Raw genomic sequence first — 18183 nt, 5'->3', positions numbered from 1 at the left:
AGAAGGTAATAATCATCGTGACCATAATTTCTTTCAAAAACACGTGAGCAAATAAACAATTTAAGAATTTTAGTAATAGTCAGCAGTGTTGGAATATGATCTTATAATATGCAATGCATAACTAAATTAATCATGACATATACTATCAATAGAATTCATAGTACACTGTATTTCATAAATTACCTTAAGCATACATTAACATCATGAACAGTCTCAGTTGAAACCTTCAAAGTGGATCGGCAAGGACAGATATGATAAAGTTATGAAGCATCATTTGAATGAGTTCAACCCTGTGGTAGAGTTCACTGAGGTCAGTCAGAAAAGCAGCAGAGAGACAGATCAAAGATGTAAACGACTCTATACCATGCAAGTACTGCTATAAATGAAATCTCACTTAAATCATTTCAATCTTCAAAAGTAAAATTATGCAGATATTGCTCTATAATGTTTGATAGAGTAGAGATATGTGGTTTAGTGAGAGCAGCGTGGAATTAACTAAGTCATTTACTGACTTAGAACAGTTTAGAGTATTTTCTGAGTAATTTTCATGCTCATCTAATTCTTACAATTGACTGATACTAAACAGTATTGATTTTTATTACATTATTTAATTTATTTCATAATTCAGCAAGTATGTAAATGTGATGAGTATTTAATTCTGTATTTATTCTTTATCTCAATTTATTTCAGTTTAAATGTATCATTTAATATTTAAATGTTACAAGAATGTTAATTATCTTAAATTATTTAATAATATTTAAATATCACTTAAGCTTAGGATTATGTCAAAAGTCAATTCCTATAAGAACATATAGAAACTATCAAATGAGAATTTTTCTAAAATCGTTAGTCTCTTAAAATCATTACCAAGCAAGTCATTTAGAGAAGTGAAAAAAGGTCATTTAAAATGTATTATTGGGTGAACTTTAATATTTGCTGCTGCACTAAATGAAAACGTTAGGCACACTAGTGCCACCAATTAAAAGGTTTCTTAGCTCTGATACTCCAAGCAAACCTCATTTAGCCATAGAAAAGTATCACACAGTAATTTCAGGCAAGTATGTTGAGAAAAAGGTTGAAATGTGGTGAGATTTCAAACTGGCAGATTAAGTCATTCACTATACGTTACATGAACAGTCATTATAACTCTAAAATTGACGTACATTTGGCTAATTAATAGCTCATATTGTATGTAAAAGTTGATGGAATAGGTAGGGCTAGAGAATGCTTATAAGAGCAGATTTGTGCTACTGGTATAGTTTATGAGTAGTTTGTTGATGTTAATTAAAGTTTGACTCTCTCAGAAGTTTGCTACTGAGTTCTGACAGGCATTGATGTCTTGCAGACAGCATGTTCGAAGTCATTAATGCACTACATACAAGTTCATCTATACTCATATTCAATCTTTACAGACACTGATGCTTTGTCTAAAATGCGTTTTATAGATTATTGCAAAAGTTACTTGTCGTATATCATTATTCGTATGGCTGATGATCATGTCATTTTTTCTTTAAGATCATTACCAGAAATAATCATTAAGTTTTGCTGAACAACTCTTCTGATGTCGCTTGTAAATGGTCTGTCTACGCTCTGGTATTCAGTTCACAATGCAATTGATATTATGTCGTCTTCTGTATACTACAGTAATGTTTAGTTTCTAAGATTCTGGCCTTAGACCTACATCTTTGTGTAACTTGCTGAAGCTAATTCTGTCTATTAACCATTTGATGGATTGTCCCATCTTTCAACATTTGCTACACAATACTATGTTGATAAATTCTACACAACTACTGCATGCACTCACTTGACATATTGTTCCTGTTCATGAAGTGTGCCAATGCAGTCAAAATTTACTATTTCAAGTACTCTGTACAGTTTTCATCATCACTTTTATAAGACCAAATGCTAATAAATGATTAGTGTTCAAATGCTGTGCATCAGGTATTATTCTCAGTGTTTGTTCTTCTTCATGTTAGTCATCATGTTCATAATGATGTAAGCTTTACGGTAAATAAAACTATGGTTCAAAGTATCTCAACTTCATTTGTCTAATGTTAAAATTAAGAGTACTAAAAGGTACTTAATGGTTATAATACAGATAGCTTGTCAATCTAGCCCAATTTTGCTGAGGATAAAAATTTCACTCAAGCTAGTCTTTTTTAAAATGTCAGTTAATATCTTTAATACAAGCCATCATTTACAGATGTAACTTATGTGACAGTAAAAATGTCATTCTAATCTTGATGATTTTAACAAACAGTTCTTTCTGAGCAATTTGTCATTTTCCTCAATTGTCTTTAGCTACATAGTAAATGCTTATACCTCTATAATTGTATACTGACATATGATAACTAAATCTATTCATCATATTTAACTTTAATGACAAATTTTTTTTTTATAAATTAACTTTGCAGTTAAAAAGAATTAGGATTATAAAGAAAGTTTGCGTTTCAAACTGGTTTAATAAAAAATTTATTTAAGAATTTATGTTTTACTTATTAATTGTTTCCCAATATAAATTTTTATTTCCATCAAACTTGTAGAACTTAATTGGTTCAACCAAAATTATTCTAAAATTTTGGGCTTTTTTAAAATTTAAAATTAAAGCAAAAGTTTGGAATTTTTTTTGGGGGGATTTTAATTTTTTCCACAGTTATTAAAAAATTTAACCATTTTTTTGATCCCCCCAACCATTCCCCCCCCAAAATTTTCCACACAGGTTTTTTCCCTTTTGTCCCCATTTCCCCAAAAACCCTTTTGGCAAAAAAAAATTTAAAAATTTGTGGGGTGGGGAATTTTTTAAAATTTTGAATTGTTTTAAACCCTTTTAAAGGGGAGTTTTGCCAAGTTCGGGGAAATCAAAAAAGGGGGGCCCCAAAAACCAGTTTGCCTTCCTTCTTTCACCCAAAAATCCCCAATGATGGTTCGTCAAATTTAAAATTTTCCCCCCCTTACCTTCCCAAAGCAAACTTCCCCGGAAAAAATTTTCTAAAAAGATTTCCCGGTTTGAAAATTGGGAAAAAAGGGGGTTTCCCCGAAAGGGCCCGGTTTTACCCCTTTTTGAAAATTAAAATTTAATCTCCTGTCTTTCCCCAAGAAAAGGGTAAATTTCCTTCAGTTTACCCCAATTTTCCATTTTAAAAAAGGGGTTAAAAAAATTCCAGCCCCTTTATTTATCGGGAAATTTTTCCCCCATTTTTTTAACGGAAAGAAAAGTTGTTTGGGAAATTTTAGAAGGGGCCCCCCCCGGGGGCCCCGCTTTAAAATTAAACCCTTTTTCCCGGGAGAAAAAAGGAAAGGTTTGAAACCTTTAAGCTTTAAACCCAAAAGGGTGGGGAAGGTTCACCTCCCAACCCCGGGCCCGGGTTGTTTAGGGGTTTTAAAATTTTTAGGGAAAGTTTGGGCCCCCAAAAACCCTTGGGAACCCCAACCCTTTAAATTTTTCATTTTTCCGTAAATTTGGGAGTTCCTTTTTTTTGGGCCTTAGGGCCCCCCCACAAATGTTTTAAAAAAATTTAAACTCGGGAAAATTTTTGTTTTTAAAAAAATGGGCAAGGGGTGGGAAAAAAGGGGGGAAACCGTATAAATTTTTTAAAGGGAAACCCAGTTAAAAAAGGGGTTTAATTCCTTTCCCTGTTGAAAGGGGAAATTTAGCCAAACAACCCTTTTCGGGGGGAAAAACCCAAATTTTCCAAACTTTTCCCCTTTAAATTTCGTAACTTTGGAAAAATTTTTTAAAAAATTGTAAAAAAGGGGCTTGGTTTTTATTTTAAAAAACGGAATTTTTTTCCAAGGGTTTTAAAGGGGGAAAAAGGGTCCCGTATTTTTAAAAGATTAAAAATTAAATTTAAAATTATCCATTTCTTTGACAAAAAAAACCAACCCCAAAAAAATTTTTTACTTTTAAAGTTTTAACCCCTAAAAATTTTTCAAAAAAATTTCCTTTTTGGGGGTAAAAACCCGATTTCCCAATTTAAAACCCCTTTTGGGTAACCCGGCCCCGGAAAGGGGAAAAAAAAAAGGGATTTTTTTTGAAAAAGGATTTGGAAAAAATTAAAAACTTTAAAAAAAAAGGGTTTTTGGGATTTACAAATTTCCCTTTCCCCTTAATTTCCCAAACCCCTCCCCTTTTCCAAATTGTCTTTTCCACCAAAACCCCCCCAATTCCCAAAATTTCAAATTTGGGGCCTTTCCCCTTTTTTTTTCCCGGGGTAAGGGGAAAGAAGAAGGGAAACCCAAAGGGCGGGTTTTGTTCCAACTTTATGGCGCTCCCAAACCCGGAAAAGGGGAACCCAGGTGCGGGGGACCCAAAGCTCCGGGCCCCCCGGGGCAACGCCCCCGGGCCGGGCCGGGGGTTTGTGGGCCGGAAAATTCCTCCCCTTTCCCCGGGGGTTTAGGGCCCCGGGGGTTCCCCAAAGGGGGGTTTTGGGGTCCGGGGGAAAAAAAAGGAGGGAAAAACGCCCGTTTTCCCTTGGGGGGGTTTTCCCAAGGGGGGATTTTGGGGAAAGGGCCCTTTGAGCCGGGGGAAAACTTTTTGGGGCCCCTGGGGGCCGGCTTTGGGCCCCCCCCGGGGCCAGCCTTTTGGTGGGCACCCCTCCTCCGGAAGTGGCAAAGGGGCCTCAAACCCCTCCCCAAGGGGGGGGGGGGGGAAATGAAGGGAAATTCCTTGGGTTTTTGGGGGAATTTTCGTCTACCCCTTTGGCTCCGATTTTGGGGAGGGGGATAGATTTTGGGGAGTTCCATCCGGGAAAGGTTTTGCCGGGTTTCGGAGGAACCCGGGGGTGCCCTCCCGAAAAGGTCAGTGTTTTGGGAATTGGGGAAAATTGGAGGGCTTTGGGGTTTGGGCGGGGGGTTGGGGGGCCCCCTTTGGGAAGGGGAAGGGTTTTTTAAAATTTTCCAAACCCCCGGGCCCCAAATTGGTCGGAGAAAGGGGCCCGGGTTTCCTGAGGGTTGGCCCGGTTTGGGGGCTAAATTTGATTTTGGGGGGGAAATTAATTCCCAAGGTTTTTTGGGGAAAAGGGGGGTTTTTAATAATCGGGTTTGGAAGGGTTTTTTTTACCCATAAAGGGTTAAATGGCTAAATCCGTTTCCCTTTTTTTAAATTTACCTTTTTAAGGGTTCCAAAGGGGTTTATTTTCCCGGGCCATAAATAAGGGGGGGTTGGGGTTTAAAAGGGGGGGGTCCCCGGGGAAAGGGGGTTTTCCCCGGGGGTTAAAAAAAAAAATTTTGGGGGTTTTCTACTTGGGTGGGTCCAATTTGGAAGGGCAAAGATGGTAAATGGGGGTGGTCCAGGGGTTGGCCCGGGGTTTGGTTTTGGGGCCGGTTTTGGGTTGGGTTGTAAGGGTGGGCCCCCAAAAACCCTCCCCCTTTCCTTTCCCATTGGATTGGGGTTCTTTCCCCCCCCTTTCCCGGAAGGCCTGGGAGGGCCGGGAAAAGGGAGGGAAAAGCCCCCTGTTAGGATTTAGTTGGGTTCCCCCGGGGGCGGGATTTTTGGGAGGTTTTGGAAATTAAGGTTCGGGTGGGGGAAAGGGGACCTTGGTTAGAGGGGCCCCCGAAACCAATTTACAACCCTTTCCTGGTCCTGGGGGGGTTGGGAAACCCCAAAGGCGGAAAAACCCCCCTTTTATAATTTTGTTGGGTTAGGGCTGGTTGGGAAAAAATTTTTCCCTGGGAGGGTTAAAGTTGGGTTCAACCCCCTTTGGGGAATTTGGGGCCGGGAAAACCTTGGGGGAATAGGCGTGGGCCCGGTTGAATTGGAAAGGGGGTTTCCAGGCGGGGGGGGAAAATTTGCGGAAAGGGGCCGGGGAATCCACCCTTTGCCCGGAAAAAGGGGGGGAAGCCAGGGCCCCGATATCCCCTGGTTTTGGGAAGGGATTCTTTCAAAAAAATCCCAGGGAGCCCTTTCCGGAGGGTGGAGGCCCGCCCTGGCGGGTTGGGGCGGGGTTTTTTGGGGGGAAACTTGGGGAGGCGCGGGAAAGGGACCCCCCATTAATTGGGGGAACGGGGGTTTTTTGGGGGAAGGGTTTTTGGTCCAATCCAGGAAAGGGGGGTTTTAAACAGGGTTTTCGGAAGATGGGTTTGGGGTTTTGGAAGACACCCGGCACCTTCCAAACCAATTTTCCCCTTGGGGCCCCTTTCTGGGGAAGGGGGCCCTTGGGGGGGGAGGGTTTGGGGGTGGTTTAAGGCTGGGTTTGGGTTTGGTGGCTGGGACCCGGGGGAAGTTGCCCAGGGGTTTGGGGTTTTGGGGGGTTTGGTTTTTGGGTGGGGTTTCCTCCCGGAAGGAGGGAAAGGGTTGGGAGGGGCCGGGGTGGGGCCTTTGCCCCCCCTTTTTAAAGGGAAAAGGGTTTGGTTTTGGGACCGGGTTTGGGCATTCCCCTGTTCCCCCGGGGATGGGGGTTTGAGGTGTTTTTTGGGCCCCAGGGGAAATAAATGGGGGTTTTACCAATGGGAAAAAATTTTTTTTGGGTCCAAACCCTCAATGGGGGTGGTGCCCAAAACCAGGGAAATTTTTTACTTCCAGGGGAAAAAATTTTTTGGGGTTTTACTTTTTTCCCATCTTAAAGGGATAAAAAAGTTTCCCGGTTTCTTTTTGAAATTTTAAATTTGGGGGTTTGGGAAAATTCCTTTTCCCTTTGGGATGGTTTTGGGCCCCCGGAACCTGATAAAGTATTGAAAATTCCCAAAAATAAACTTAAGTTTTAAAATCAATTTCGAAAAAATAAAGGGCCAACCATTTAAATTTTCCTTTTTTAAAATAGGGGAAATTTTAAGGGGCGTTTCCCCCAATTTTAATCAACCCGGGGCCCAAAGGCATTTCCAGGTTTTATTGGGTTATTGGATTTAAAAAAGCCTTCGAAATTTTCCATATTTTGGGTTTTTAAAAACCTTTGAAAGGGAAAATTTTTTGGGGGGTTTCATTTTTTGGATTTTCATTTTTTCCCAACTGAAATTTTTAAAAAACCCAAAACCCAATAGGCAAAACTTTTTGGGGGATCCCGGTAATGGGGGTTTTTGGCCCCCTTGGTTTCCCAAAACCCAAAAGGGGAAAAACAAAAGTGGGGAAAATTTTTTGGGTTCCCCAGCCCTTCACCCCGGGGCCTTTCCCCCCTTTTTTTAAATAATTTCCCCTAGGAAAATTTTTGGTGGGTTTTTAAATTTTTTTTCCTTAAAATGGGTTTATTTTTGGGGAGGGGAAAAACGAAAAATTCCTTTTGGGGTGAAATTTGCAGGGAGAAAAAAGGATTTCCCTTTGTTTTTTTAAAATTTTAAAAAATTTTTTCATGGGAGTTTAAAGCAAATGAAAAAACGTTTTTTTTAAAGGGGTTTTTGCCTTTTTTATTCTAGCCGGGCCCTTTTAAAAATTATTTAAATTTTTTACATTGTTTGGGTTTAAATTCTACAACCAGCTCCTTAGACTTTGTCGCATTGAGTTGCACATGGTTCTGCTCAAACCATGAAACAAAGTTACCCACCGCAGCCCTGTACTCAGTCTCATTACCACCGCTGATACATCCCACCACAGCAGAGTCATCAGAAAATTTCTGAAGGTGGCAGGACTCTGTAGCTACCCTGTGTGGTAGCTGAAGTCTGTGGTGTAGATGGTGAGGAGGAAGGGAGAGAGGACAGTCCCTGAGGGGCCCCAGTGTTGCTGACCACGCTGTCCGACACAGTGCTGCAGATGCACATGCTGTGGTCTGCCTGTCAGGTAGTCAACAATCCAGGACACAAGGGGTGCATCCACCTCCATCGCTGCCAGCTTCTCACCCAGCAGGACTGGCCGGATGGTGTTGAAAGCACCGGAGAAGTCAAAAAACATGATTCTCACCGTGCTTGCCGGCTTGTCCAGGTGGGTGTGGATGCGGTTCAGCAGGAAGATGATGGTGTCCTCAACTCCCAGCCAGGGCTGGTAGGCGAACGGAAGGGGGTACAGGAGGGGTCTGATCATAGGCCGCAGCTGTTTTAGCACCAGTCTCTCCAGGGTCTTCATTATGTGGGAGGTCAGTGCCATCGGTCTTTAGTCCTTGGAGCCACTGGGACGCGGCGTCTTCAGCACAGGAACGAGGCAAGATGTCTTCCACAGAATAGGGACCCTTTGAAGACTCAGGCTCAGGTTGAAGACATGTTGAAGGACTCCACATAGCTGGGGGGCACAGGCTTTTAGCACCTCCGGGCAAACGCCATCGGGGCCTGCAGCCTTGTTTGAGTGGAGTTTCATCAGCTGTCCTCTCACCTGGTCAGTAGTCAGGCACACAAGGCAGGAGTCGGGAGCGCAGGAGAAGGGAAAGTACTTCTTTTACAGGATTTAGTCCAAAACGTTGCTGTGCAGGATCAGGAGTAGTGTCCTTGTTGCAAACGAGACCGGACACTGACTGAGGTGAGTGGTGTGCTTTTGTACTGGGGCTTGAGTGTAGCAGATGGAGATCAGGTGTGTGATTGCCAACAGGTGTCTTGATTAGAATTCTGGTGAGGGAGTGCGTTGTGGTTGTGGGGTTGTGGAGCCTGGCATGTCCGTGACATTATCCCCCCCCCACGGCCCGCTCCTTAGGGCCGAGGACCCCGACGTCATGGTGGCCGTCCTACGTAGGATGAATCTTGTATTGTGAGGGCAACTAAAGCTTGTACGTGACCGGGTTGATCTGCTCATGGATGGTGAAGGGGCCAATGAATCTGGGACTGAGATTTCTGCAGGGCAGGTGCATCCTGATGTCACGGGTGGACAGCCAGACCTTTTGACCGGGTTGATATTCTGGAGCAGTAGACCGTCTTTGGTTGGCTGTCAACCTCCGCCTGAAGAGCGCTCTTTGCAGCTGGTGGTGCGCTGCGTCCCAGACCCTCTCGCTCTCTCGGAACCAGTAGTCGACTGCGGGAACCTCCGAGGGCTCTCCTGACCACGGGAAGAGAGGTGGTTGGTAGCTGAGCACCCACTGCAAGGGAGTGAGTCCAGTGGTAGTTTGGCATAGGGAGTTCTGTGCGTACTCAGCCCAACCCAGGAACTGGCTCCAAGAGTCCTGGTGGCCATGGCAGAAGGTACGTAGGAAGCGCCAGATTTCCTGGATCGTCCTCTCAGTCCGTCCATTGGTTTGAGGGTGGTAACCTGAAGTGAGGCTGACGGTCACACCTAGGAGCGAGAAGAATGCATTCCATATACACGACCACTAGGATACAGGTGTTATTGTTGGAGGGGGGTAAGTTGGTGATGAAGTCAACTCCTAGGTGTGACCAGGGTCTGTTTGGTGTGGGTAGTGGGCATAGTTTGCCTGCTGGAAGATGGCGTGGCCTTTTGGATATGGCGCATTCCTGACATCCTTGTACATACATTCTCACATCCTTAGCCATATTGGGCCACCAGAAGAGTTCCCGTAGCAACGAGAGGGTTTCATTGGCCTCTGGGTGACCAGTGACAGGAGATGTGTGGGAGGCGTGGATCAGGATGTCGCGTTGGGTTCTAGGGACGTATTGATGGTTCGGTGGGCAGCCCGGCGGAGGGTTGGAAGTTTCTGACCACTGGATGGGGTTTACAAAAAGTCATTGGGGGAGAATGGTTTTGGGTTCTTCTATGGACTCTTTTGGTGTGTCAAGGCGTCTGCCTTGATATTTCGGGCACCGGGGCAGTAGGAGATGTGTAAATGAGACCGAGTGAAGACGAGTGCCCAGTGTGCCTGGCGGGGCTTTAGCCGTTTGGCGTTTTGGAGGTACTCTAGGTTCTTGTGATTAGTGAGTACCGTGAAAGGGTGTTTGGCACCCTCCAACCAATGCCTCCATTCCTCCAGGGTCAGCTTGATGGCAAGCAGTTCGCAGTTGCCGATGTCATAATTCCTCTCCGCCGGGCTGAGTTTCCGGGAGAAGTAAGCACATGGGTGGAGTTTGGCCGGGGTACCCTGTAGTTGAGACAGCACCACTCCTACTCCTGTGGTAGAGGCATCCACCTCTACTGTGAATGGTTGTTCGGGGTCAGGATGGACAAGGAGCAGTGCACTGGTGAAGGCTCTTTTGAGGAGTGTGAAGGCTTCCTTAGCGGTGGGTGGCCAGGACAGAGACTTGGGGTTGTTGTGGAGCAGGTCGGTTAGGGGTTGGACGATGGTACTATAGGCTTGAATGAAGCGACAGTAAAAGTTAGCGAATCCCAGGAATCTCTGTAGTTCCTTGATGGTGGTAGGTATGGGCCAGTTCCGGATGGCGTCAACCTTCCCCTCGTCCATCTGGATGCCACTGCTACTGATGTTACAGTCTAGGAACTGCACTGAGGGCTGATGGAACATGCATTTTTCTGCCTTGAGGAAGAGGTGAAAGTCCCTCAGGTGTTCCAGGACCTCCGCAACGTGCTGGAGATTTTCGGCCAGGCTCCGGGAGTATATCAGGATGTCATTGATGTAGACTATCACGGATCTGTGGAGAAACTCCCGGAGCATGAATGAAGTCCTGGAATACGGAGGGGGCGTTTGCCAGGCGCACGGCATCCCTAAATATTCGCAATGGCCAGTGGGTGTCACAAAGGCAGTTTTCCACTCGTCCGGTGATGCGGTTGAGTCCTCGGCAATCCACACAAGGCGGCAAGCCAAGGCCTCCTCGATTTACTCCCCCATGGCATTTCTGTTCGGGATTCAGGGATTTCTGTTCTGTTCAGAGAGAGAAAATATTTTCCCATGGAGCACTGGTTCACCCAGTATGATGTCGATGGCACAGTCCCATGGCCGGTGTGGAGGCAACTGGGTGGCTATCTTAGGGCAGAATACATCTCGGTAGGCGGCGCAATAGGTAGGTAGCGCGGTCCACAGACTGTTTCTCTCGCGGACTCTCGACAGATGTGGTGATGACCGGAAGTTTCTTCAGGCGAGGAGGAGATGGTGAGGGTAAGCGAGGGAAACAGTCCAGGAAACAGGAACGACCCCACTGCAACACCTCACCGGTGGTCCAGGAAATGATGGGGTTGTGTTGTTCGAGCCAGGGGTGCCCTAAGATCACCTCCGCGGTCGAGCCTTCCAGAACCAGCAGATGTTGTTGCTCCTCATGCAGCACTCCAACTCTGATGGTGACAGGGCCAGCAGCCTTTCGGATACGGGCTCGGCTGAGGAGTTTTCTGGTTACTGCATGGATCTGGTAGATGGTGGGCGTGGGTATGGTCTTGAGGTGGAGCTGGCGGCAGAGGGCGCCGGAGATGAAGTTGACGCCTGACCCGGAGTCGATGAGGGCTTGTACTGGGAGGGACAGGTTGGGGGCGATCAAGGTTATTTCTGTCGCTAGCGGTTTCACATTCTTAATGGAAGGTAGGATTGCACTCACCATGGGTCGGAGCGGTCTTACTGGACAGGATGATATACTGTGACCGGCGTTTCCGCAGTACAAGCACAAACCCCGGTCAGCCGTCTCTGCCACTCAGCTGGATTCTAGCTGCATGGGCTCTTGGTCTGGTTCTGGAGAGCGGTGACTCTCTGACTGGTGGAGGATGGGATGGACAGTTGCTGGTCCTGGTGTTTGACCAAACACGCCTGCATATGGGTAGCTACTCGGATGGCTAGCTGGATGAACCTCTCGAGGCCAATGGTGTCTTCATATGCGGTGAGTTGCAGTCTTACCCTGGGCTCCAATCCCTGACGACTAGTGGTGATGAGGGATTGTTCTGTTCCAGCCGCTAGCAGCGGCGAGGGTCCGAAACTCCAGGGCGTAGTCATTGACGGAGAAGTGACCTTGTTTGAGGTGGTAGAGCCGTTCTGGTCTCCCGAACACCTCCTTTAAATGGGATAGGAAGTTAGTCAGGGATTGGGTCACCGGTCTGTCTTGGGTCCAGACGGATTCGGCCCACTGTAGCGCTCGCCCCTGGATCTGTGAGATAACGAAGGCTACCTTTGAGCGTTCGGTCGGGTACATGGAAGACTGCATCTCCAGGACCAGCGAACACTGCAGAATGAAGCTATTGCAATCCTCCACCGAGCCAGAGTAGAAGACATGTAAGTGAAATTAAATGAGTTTTACAGTGTGATACCTGAGAAACTTCAAATGGCACAGCTGGTGCCAAAATAACCAATTTGGAAATTTCTCTTCTTCACTTTCTTAGCATCAGTCAGGCGGAAATTAAATCTTTAATTTATGCTGTTTTCCATCTTCATTTACTCTTACCCAGTAACATATATACTGATGCTTACACCTCTAGATACATCTCACAAGTGTTACTTTTATAATGATACCAAATTAAGATTAATTATTCAAATCGACCTTACGGTGGCAGAGATATACTCTATTCATTTTGGGTATGTTTTTTTCAAGCAGGGGCCTGAGCCAGAGGCCTAGAGTTTAAAAGTTTAGATTAGATTAGAAAGATTCTAAACAATTTTTTGACTGGCATTCAATGACTTTTCACCAACTAACAAGACAAATTACTTGACAAAAGAGCTTAAAAAGTGAAATCCTTTACATTCATTGTCATGTTATACTGTGGTTTACAAGTGAGGTGCCACTGCAGTAATGGTGGCTTGTTTACAGCCACCTACAACCTGGATTCAACTACAGAGGCCACTGAGGGAGCCTAGCAGAAAGTGGCAATGACGACACTGTGGGGAGCAAAGTTTCACCTGCTGTTACTCTGCTTGGATTGTAGTTGCTCCTATAAAGTCTTCATGCACAGCCCTCTCTCACAATACTGCAGACCTCAACAGACAACATTTACCTTTGGAAATGTGTGCCACAGTGCTATGCCGCTGCAGGGAAGGGTTTCATCTTTTTGTGATAAGATTTTTATTTTCTTTTGACCGACACATCTAAAAATGACATCTAGCAGTACCTCAAAGATTTGCTTAGAAAAGTAATGGCTGATAACAACTCACTGGTTGGTGGTGAATTCTTGCTGCAGCAGATCAATGGCCGGGTCATTGCTGTGCAGGTCCTCGTGATGATTTTTCTTTGCATCAACATTTTTCTTATTGTAACCTTTTTTAAAAAGGAGTGCTTCTACACAACTGCACGCTACATCTTATTTGCTGTTACACTACTCTCTGATAGCTTGATATTAATCATGTCTGATGTTCTGCTCATCTTGAGTTATTTTCAGTTTACAATGCAAGTTTGGTTATGTATAATTATCTCTGTTGTGGTACTTCTGGAACTTACAGTCACACCAGTTACTCTGACTGCAATGACCCTGGAGCGTTACGTGGCCATTTGCATGCCCCTTCGCCATGGACAGCTGTGCTCCACACGTAGCTCTCTGCATTGCATCCTCATCATTCATGGCCTCAGCTCTGTTCCCTGCATTGTTGTTCTCTCCACCTTCTTTGCATCAGCCCCTCTTGGCTTGTACAAACAATACAGGGGATGCTCTGTGGAGATGTTTATTTTGTACAGGTGGCAGGATCATATTCGGTCAGCTGTATCTCAGTTTTACTTCTTGATTATGTGTATCATCATTGTATTCTCCTATGTTAAAATAATGACAGTGGCCAAAGCTGCATCAGGAGAGAATAAAAAGTCAACATGGAAAGGGCTCAGAACAGTAATTCTTCACGCTTTCCAGCTGCTGCTCTGTCTCGCCCGTCTGTGGTGTCCATTCATAGAAACTGCTGTGCATCAGATTAATTTAAAATTATTTAATGATGTCAGGTATTTTAACTACATATTGTTTAGCGTTGCTCCAAGATGTCTGAGTCCTCTCATTTATGGCCTGAGGGATGAAAATTTTCTTCATGCACTGAAAAGCTATGGCTTCTTTGACTTGTATAAAAGAAATATTCGACAAGGTAGATTAATAATTTTCCAACAGAAAAGTTGCACAATGCATTAATTAAAAAAAAATTATTTCAAACTAGTTAATTGTTAGAAGCATGACTGTGATTGAATTGCTATTTAAGCGACAATGCAAGCTCAATACTGTTTTGTATTCTTATATGTAATATTGATTATAGACCGTTTTAGTATTCAAATCTAGCAACAAAAATGACACACTTGTTAAAAGGAGGACTTATTTAACAATAAATAACTCTCATGACTCATATTTGTTATTGTTATCAATGCTGTTAATATTAAAGTTGTACAGTTTTATTTCACAAACAATAACTGAAATGTATGTTAAGACAAAAAATGTATACAGAGAAAAACCCTTCACCAACATTCATCCACTCACACCACCACACCATCTTACCACTTTGCAAAACATACAGAAAATGTAAACACCCACTACAGTCAATGACACCCGCTATCACATTTAAAATAGCCAACAAATTGAGGGTTTAGGAGATAAAAATGCTGTTATAATTTAAGATTATCAGTCGCACATTCAGTTCATTTTTATTTATATAGCGCCAATTCATAACAGAAGTTATCTCATTGAACTTGTCCTATAGAGCATGTCTGGATTGTACTCTTTACAATATTATGTACAAGGACGCAACAATAGAGCAAGCACTTGGTGGCAGTGGCAAGGAAAATCTTCCTTTTAAGAGGCAGAAACCTCAAGCAGAATCAGACTTTGGGTGGGCGGCCATCTGCTGGGGAATCCAGCCTAATGCTGATGCTGGTCTGGAGCACCTGCTTTGTGAGTCATGTCTTTCCCCAAGAAAGGTTAATCAGGGTACCAACTAATTTCTTTCAAAAGACACGTGGGCACAACTAACACAGTTTAAGAATGTTTTAAGCTAATATCAGCAGTTGTTTAGATTAAAGGCAATCAGCCAAGAATCTAGCTTGGAGCATATTTGCATCGTATAACATAAATTAATCAGCATCATAGCTACAATGTCATATGACATTATATCTATCAACATTACCTAGCAAAGCTTAACATCATGAAACACATGGCCCTCACGTTCAGAAACAGCCACTTAGAGTGGAGCATCGGCAGATGAGACAGGTACTAGTGGCTACTAAAAGTTATTAGAAGCAATCATTTGACATGAGGTGTCACACACCTCGTGGTAAAGACAGTTCAACTTTGGAGGGATATTTCAGTGCAAGGCAGCAGCAAACCGCAGCAGTGAGGAGTCAGAAACGATAATAAAATTTAACCCTGCTCATAATGTAGCCAAAGAAGAGCTGCCTTTTACTAAATTAAATTATCTGCACCTTTATTCCTGTTTACAATCAGTTACAAGTGTTAAGAAATTATTGCAGATTTTGGCCTATAATAGCTTGATAGAGTAGAGAATATGTGGTTTAGTAGAGAGCAGCGGTGGAATGTAACTAAGTACATTTATTTCTGTACTTTAGTACAGTTTAGAGGTACTTTACTTGAGTATTTCCATGACATTTTCTGCTAATTTAGCAATTGACTGATACTAAACAGTACTGATATTTTTTAGCTATTTATTTTATTTAATGTATTCTTTATTCAAATGGTCATTGACTGATTCTGAATATACAGTACTGATGTTTATTTAGCTATTTCTTTTATTTGTATTTATTCTTTATTTCTCAATGTTCATTTCTAGAATTGGTTGACAATGTACATGTTAAATTATTTAACATGTTAAAGAATATTTACCTTAAATATTCTTTAATAAAGTTATTTGTTTAAGAAAGCAGCCTTCTGAGTACCTTTGCATAGGCATATCAGTGCAAAATCGGTGCACAATCCATATAGAAAAGGTCTATTTTCATTTCTGCTCAGAAATTCAATATATCTTACACCATATCAGTAATCTGTGAATGTTTCCCATCTAAAAACGTTATCGGTCTCGAAAATCCCATACTGGTCAGGCTCTAGAAATGACCAATGTGTATGGGAACTGACAAAAAAAGGTAACGTTTAAAATGTATTATTGGGTGCACCTAAATTTTGTGCTGCTGCACCTAAGTTCATTAGTAACTACCCTAATAACCACTACAGATTCATATGTACAGTTGTTGGCTCAATTATTTGTAAAAATGTAAAAGATGTGTGAGAGACAGGGATCAGGAGAGGAAAGGGGCCCACAGAGACTGCTTATGTACAGGGCCCAGAATTTTGGTGCTACTCCCCTGCTGGTGATTAAAGTTTCATTGAGTGTTATTCTTGGATGTTCAAGTCTTTAAAGTCATCATGAACAGCCATCTCTCAGAAGGCTGCACAGAGCTCAACAGAAGACATTCGTCTTTGAAACAGCAGGCAGGGTTTGGTAAACTGCTGTATTTAAACCAGCATCTTAGCACTTCAGAAAAGCTTGACATCTGACTTGACTTCACTATCATTTTGTAATAAGAATCTAACTTTCTATTGACAGATGCTTTACAACATGACACTTGATTTGATTTTTGGCAGTACCTCAAAAACTTGTGTGTTTGCTTAGAAAATATATGGCTGATAACAGCTCATTGGTCGCCTTGCGACGACAGATCAATGACCAAGTCATTATTGTGCAGGTCCTGGTGATGATTTTTCTTTGCATCAACTTGTTGCTCATTGTGACCTTTTTTAAAAAGGAGTGCTTCTACACAACTGCACGCTACATCTTATTTGCTGTTATACTACTGTCTGATAGCTTGGTATTAGTCATGTCTGATGTTCTGCTCGTCTTGAGTTATTTTCAGTTTACAATGCAAGTTTGGTTATGTATAATTATCTCTGTTGTAGTATTTCTGTATACTACAGTCACTCCAGTTACTCTGACTGCAATGACCCTGGAGCGCTACGTGGCCATTTGCTTGCCCCTGCACCATGGACAGCTGTGCTCCACACGCAGCACTATGCATTGCATCCTCATCATTCACAGCCTCAGCTCTGTACCTGGCATTGTTGTTCTCTCCACCTTCTTTGCATCAGTATCCCTTAGCGTCTACAAACAATATAGGGTATGTTCAGAGGAGATGTTCCTTGTGTACAGATGGCAGGATCATGTTCGGTCAGCTGTATCTCAGTTTTACTTCTTGATCATGTGTATCATCATTGTATTCTCCTATGTTAAAATAATGACAGTGGCCAAAGCTGCATCAGGAGAAAATAAAAAGTCAACATGGAAAGGGCTCAGAACAGTAATTCTTCACGCTTTCCAGCTGTTGCTCTGTCTCATCCAGCTGTGGTGTCCATTCATAGAAACTGCTGTACTTCAGACTGATTTCATGTTGTTCGTTCAAGTCAGGTACTTTAACTACATAATGTTTAGTCTTGCTCCAAGATGTCTGAGTCCTCTCATTTATGGCCTCAGAGATGAAAAGTTTTATCTTGAGCTGAAAAGCCATGTCTTCTTTGGCTTGTATAAAAGAAAATATTGTTTGAGAAATTAAATCTATTTGCTTTTCAACAGAAGAATTGCACAAAGCATGTAACTTATTTACTGAAGTAATTCTATTAAAACTTATAAATAACTGAGCATAGCTCTGATTCACTTTCTCAGTAGCTAAGATTTAGATGCATGTTTTAAAAATGTTCTACTTCTAAGTCTGTGACCCCTGTGACATTTTTACCCAATAACAATTTATAACATGTAACCTACTGATAATAAATAGTCTTATGCCTCATATTTGTTACCTATGCCTATGCTAAAAGTTTTTTTATTGCTTTGTTTGGCCCCAGTGTTTATTTGCTTTTCATATCAGTGACAATGACATAAATGTATGTTTAGAGAAATTCATACAGAAAAATGCCTTCGCCGACATTCATCCATCCACACCCCCCCTCACCACTCTTGCTACTTTGAGAAAAACATAAATAAATACATAAAATATTTTCTTGGTTGTAGTAAAGTAAAAAAAAAAGGGACCTTGGTTTGATATACCAGATTTAGAGCTGAGCTATCATCCACCACAAAACTTGGTAGACATGGTATGTGAACCCCAACAATATTTCATACTACATACAGTCCCTTTACGCCAAAAATGCTTAATATCAGAACACCTTAAAACAAGTGTAAATACCTGTATGTGGTTGCTGAAAGATATTTCTGAATCATTTTATCTTGTAAAAATTGGTGATTGTAACTCTATTATGTTAAAGAATTATTTGGCCATACCCTCTTCTAATCAATAGTCTCTCCATATTAAATATAACTAATAAATCTGTTTTCCATTCAGCTATTTAACTTATATACAATACCCATGCAATTTCTGTGGCTGCTTTCTAAAAATATAAAATGTAAGGCCAGAGTGACAGTGTGATGACAGTAAAAGTGGGTAATTCCAGGGTATTCTATTATATCTGAAAGGTAATGTATCCAACAGGTTTTCCACTCAAAAATTTATTAGGTTTATATCCAATTCATAACATTTGTTAATGTTATACTGGAG

At 42.6% G+C, this 18183-nt stretch overlaps 2 protein-coding genes across 2 annotated transcripts; both read left to right on the top strand.

Annotated features, from left to right (window-relative positions):
- The first annotated feature begins 12667 nt into the window (after positions 1–12667).
- On the top strand, positions 12668–13981 carry LOC122879356 (odorant receptor 131-2-like). The gene has a single exon (XM_044203363.1). It carries the CDS (start codon positions 12800–12802, stop codon positions 13769–13771), a length of 972 nt encoding a protein of 323 aa, XP_044059298.1. The 5' UTR covers positions 12668–12799; the 3' UTR covers positions 13772–13981.
- Positions 13982–15734: 1753 nt separating this feature from the next.
- Positions 15735–17458, top strand: LOC122878975 (odorant receptor 131-2-like). The gene has a single exon (XM_044202554.1). The coding sequence runs from the start codon at positions 16258–16260 to the stop codon at positions 17182–17184; it is 927 nt and encodes a 308-aa protein (XP_044058489.1). The 5' UTR covers positions 15735–16257; the 3' UTR covers positions 17185–17458.
- Positions 17459–18183: the final 725 nt, after the last annotated feature.

The sequence above is a fragment of the Siniperca chuatsi genome, linkage group LG7, assembly GCF_020085105.1.
Source record: "Siniperca chuatsi isolate FFG_IHB_CAS linkage group LG7, ASM2008510v1, whole genome shotgun sequence".
Lineage (NCBI taxonomy): Eukaryota > Metazoa > Chordata > Actinopteri > Centrarchiformes > Sinipercidae > Siniperca > Siniperca chuatsi.
Note: the sequence above shows the minus strand (reverse complement) of the source record. Positions and strands in the feature narration are given on the sequence as shown.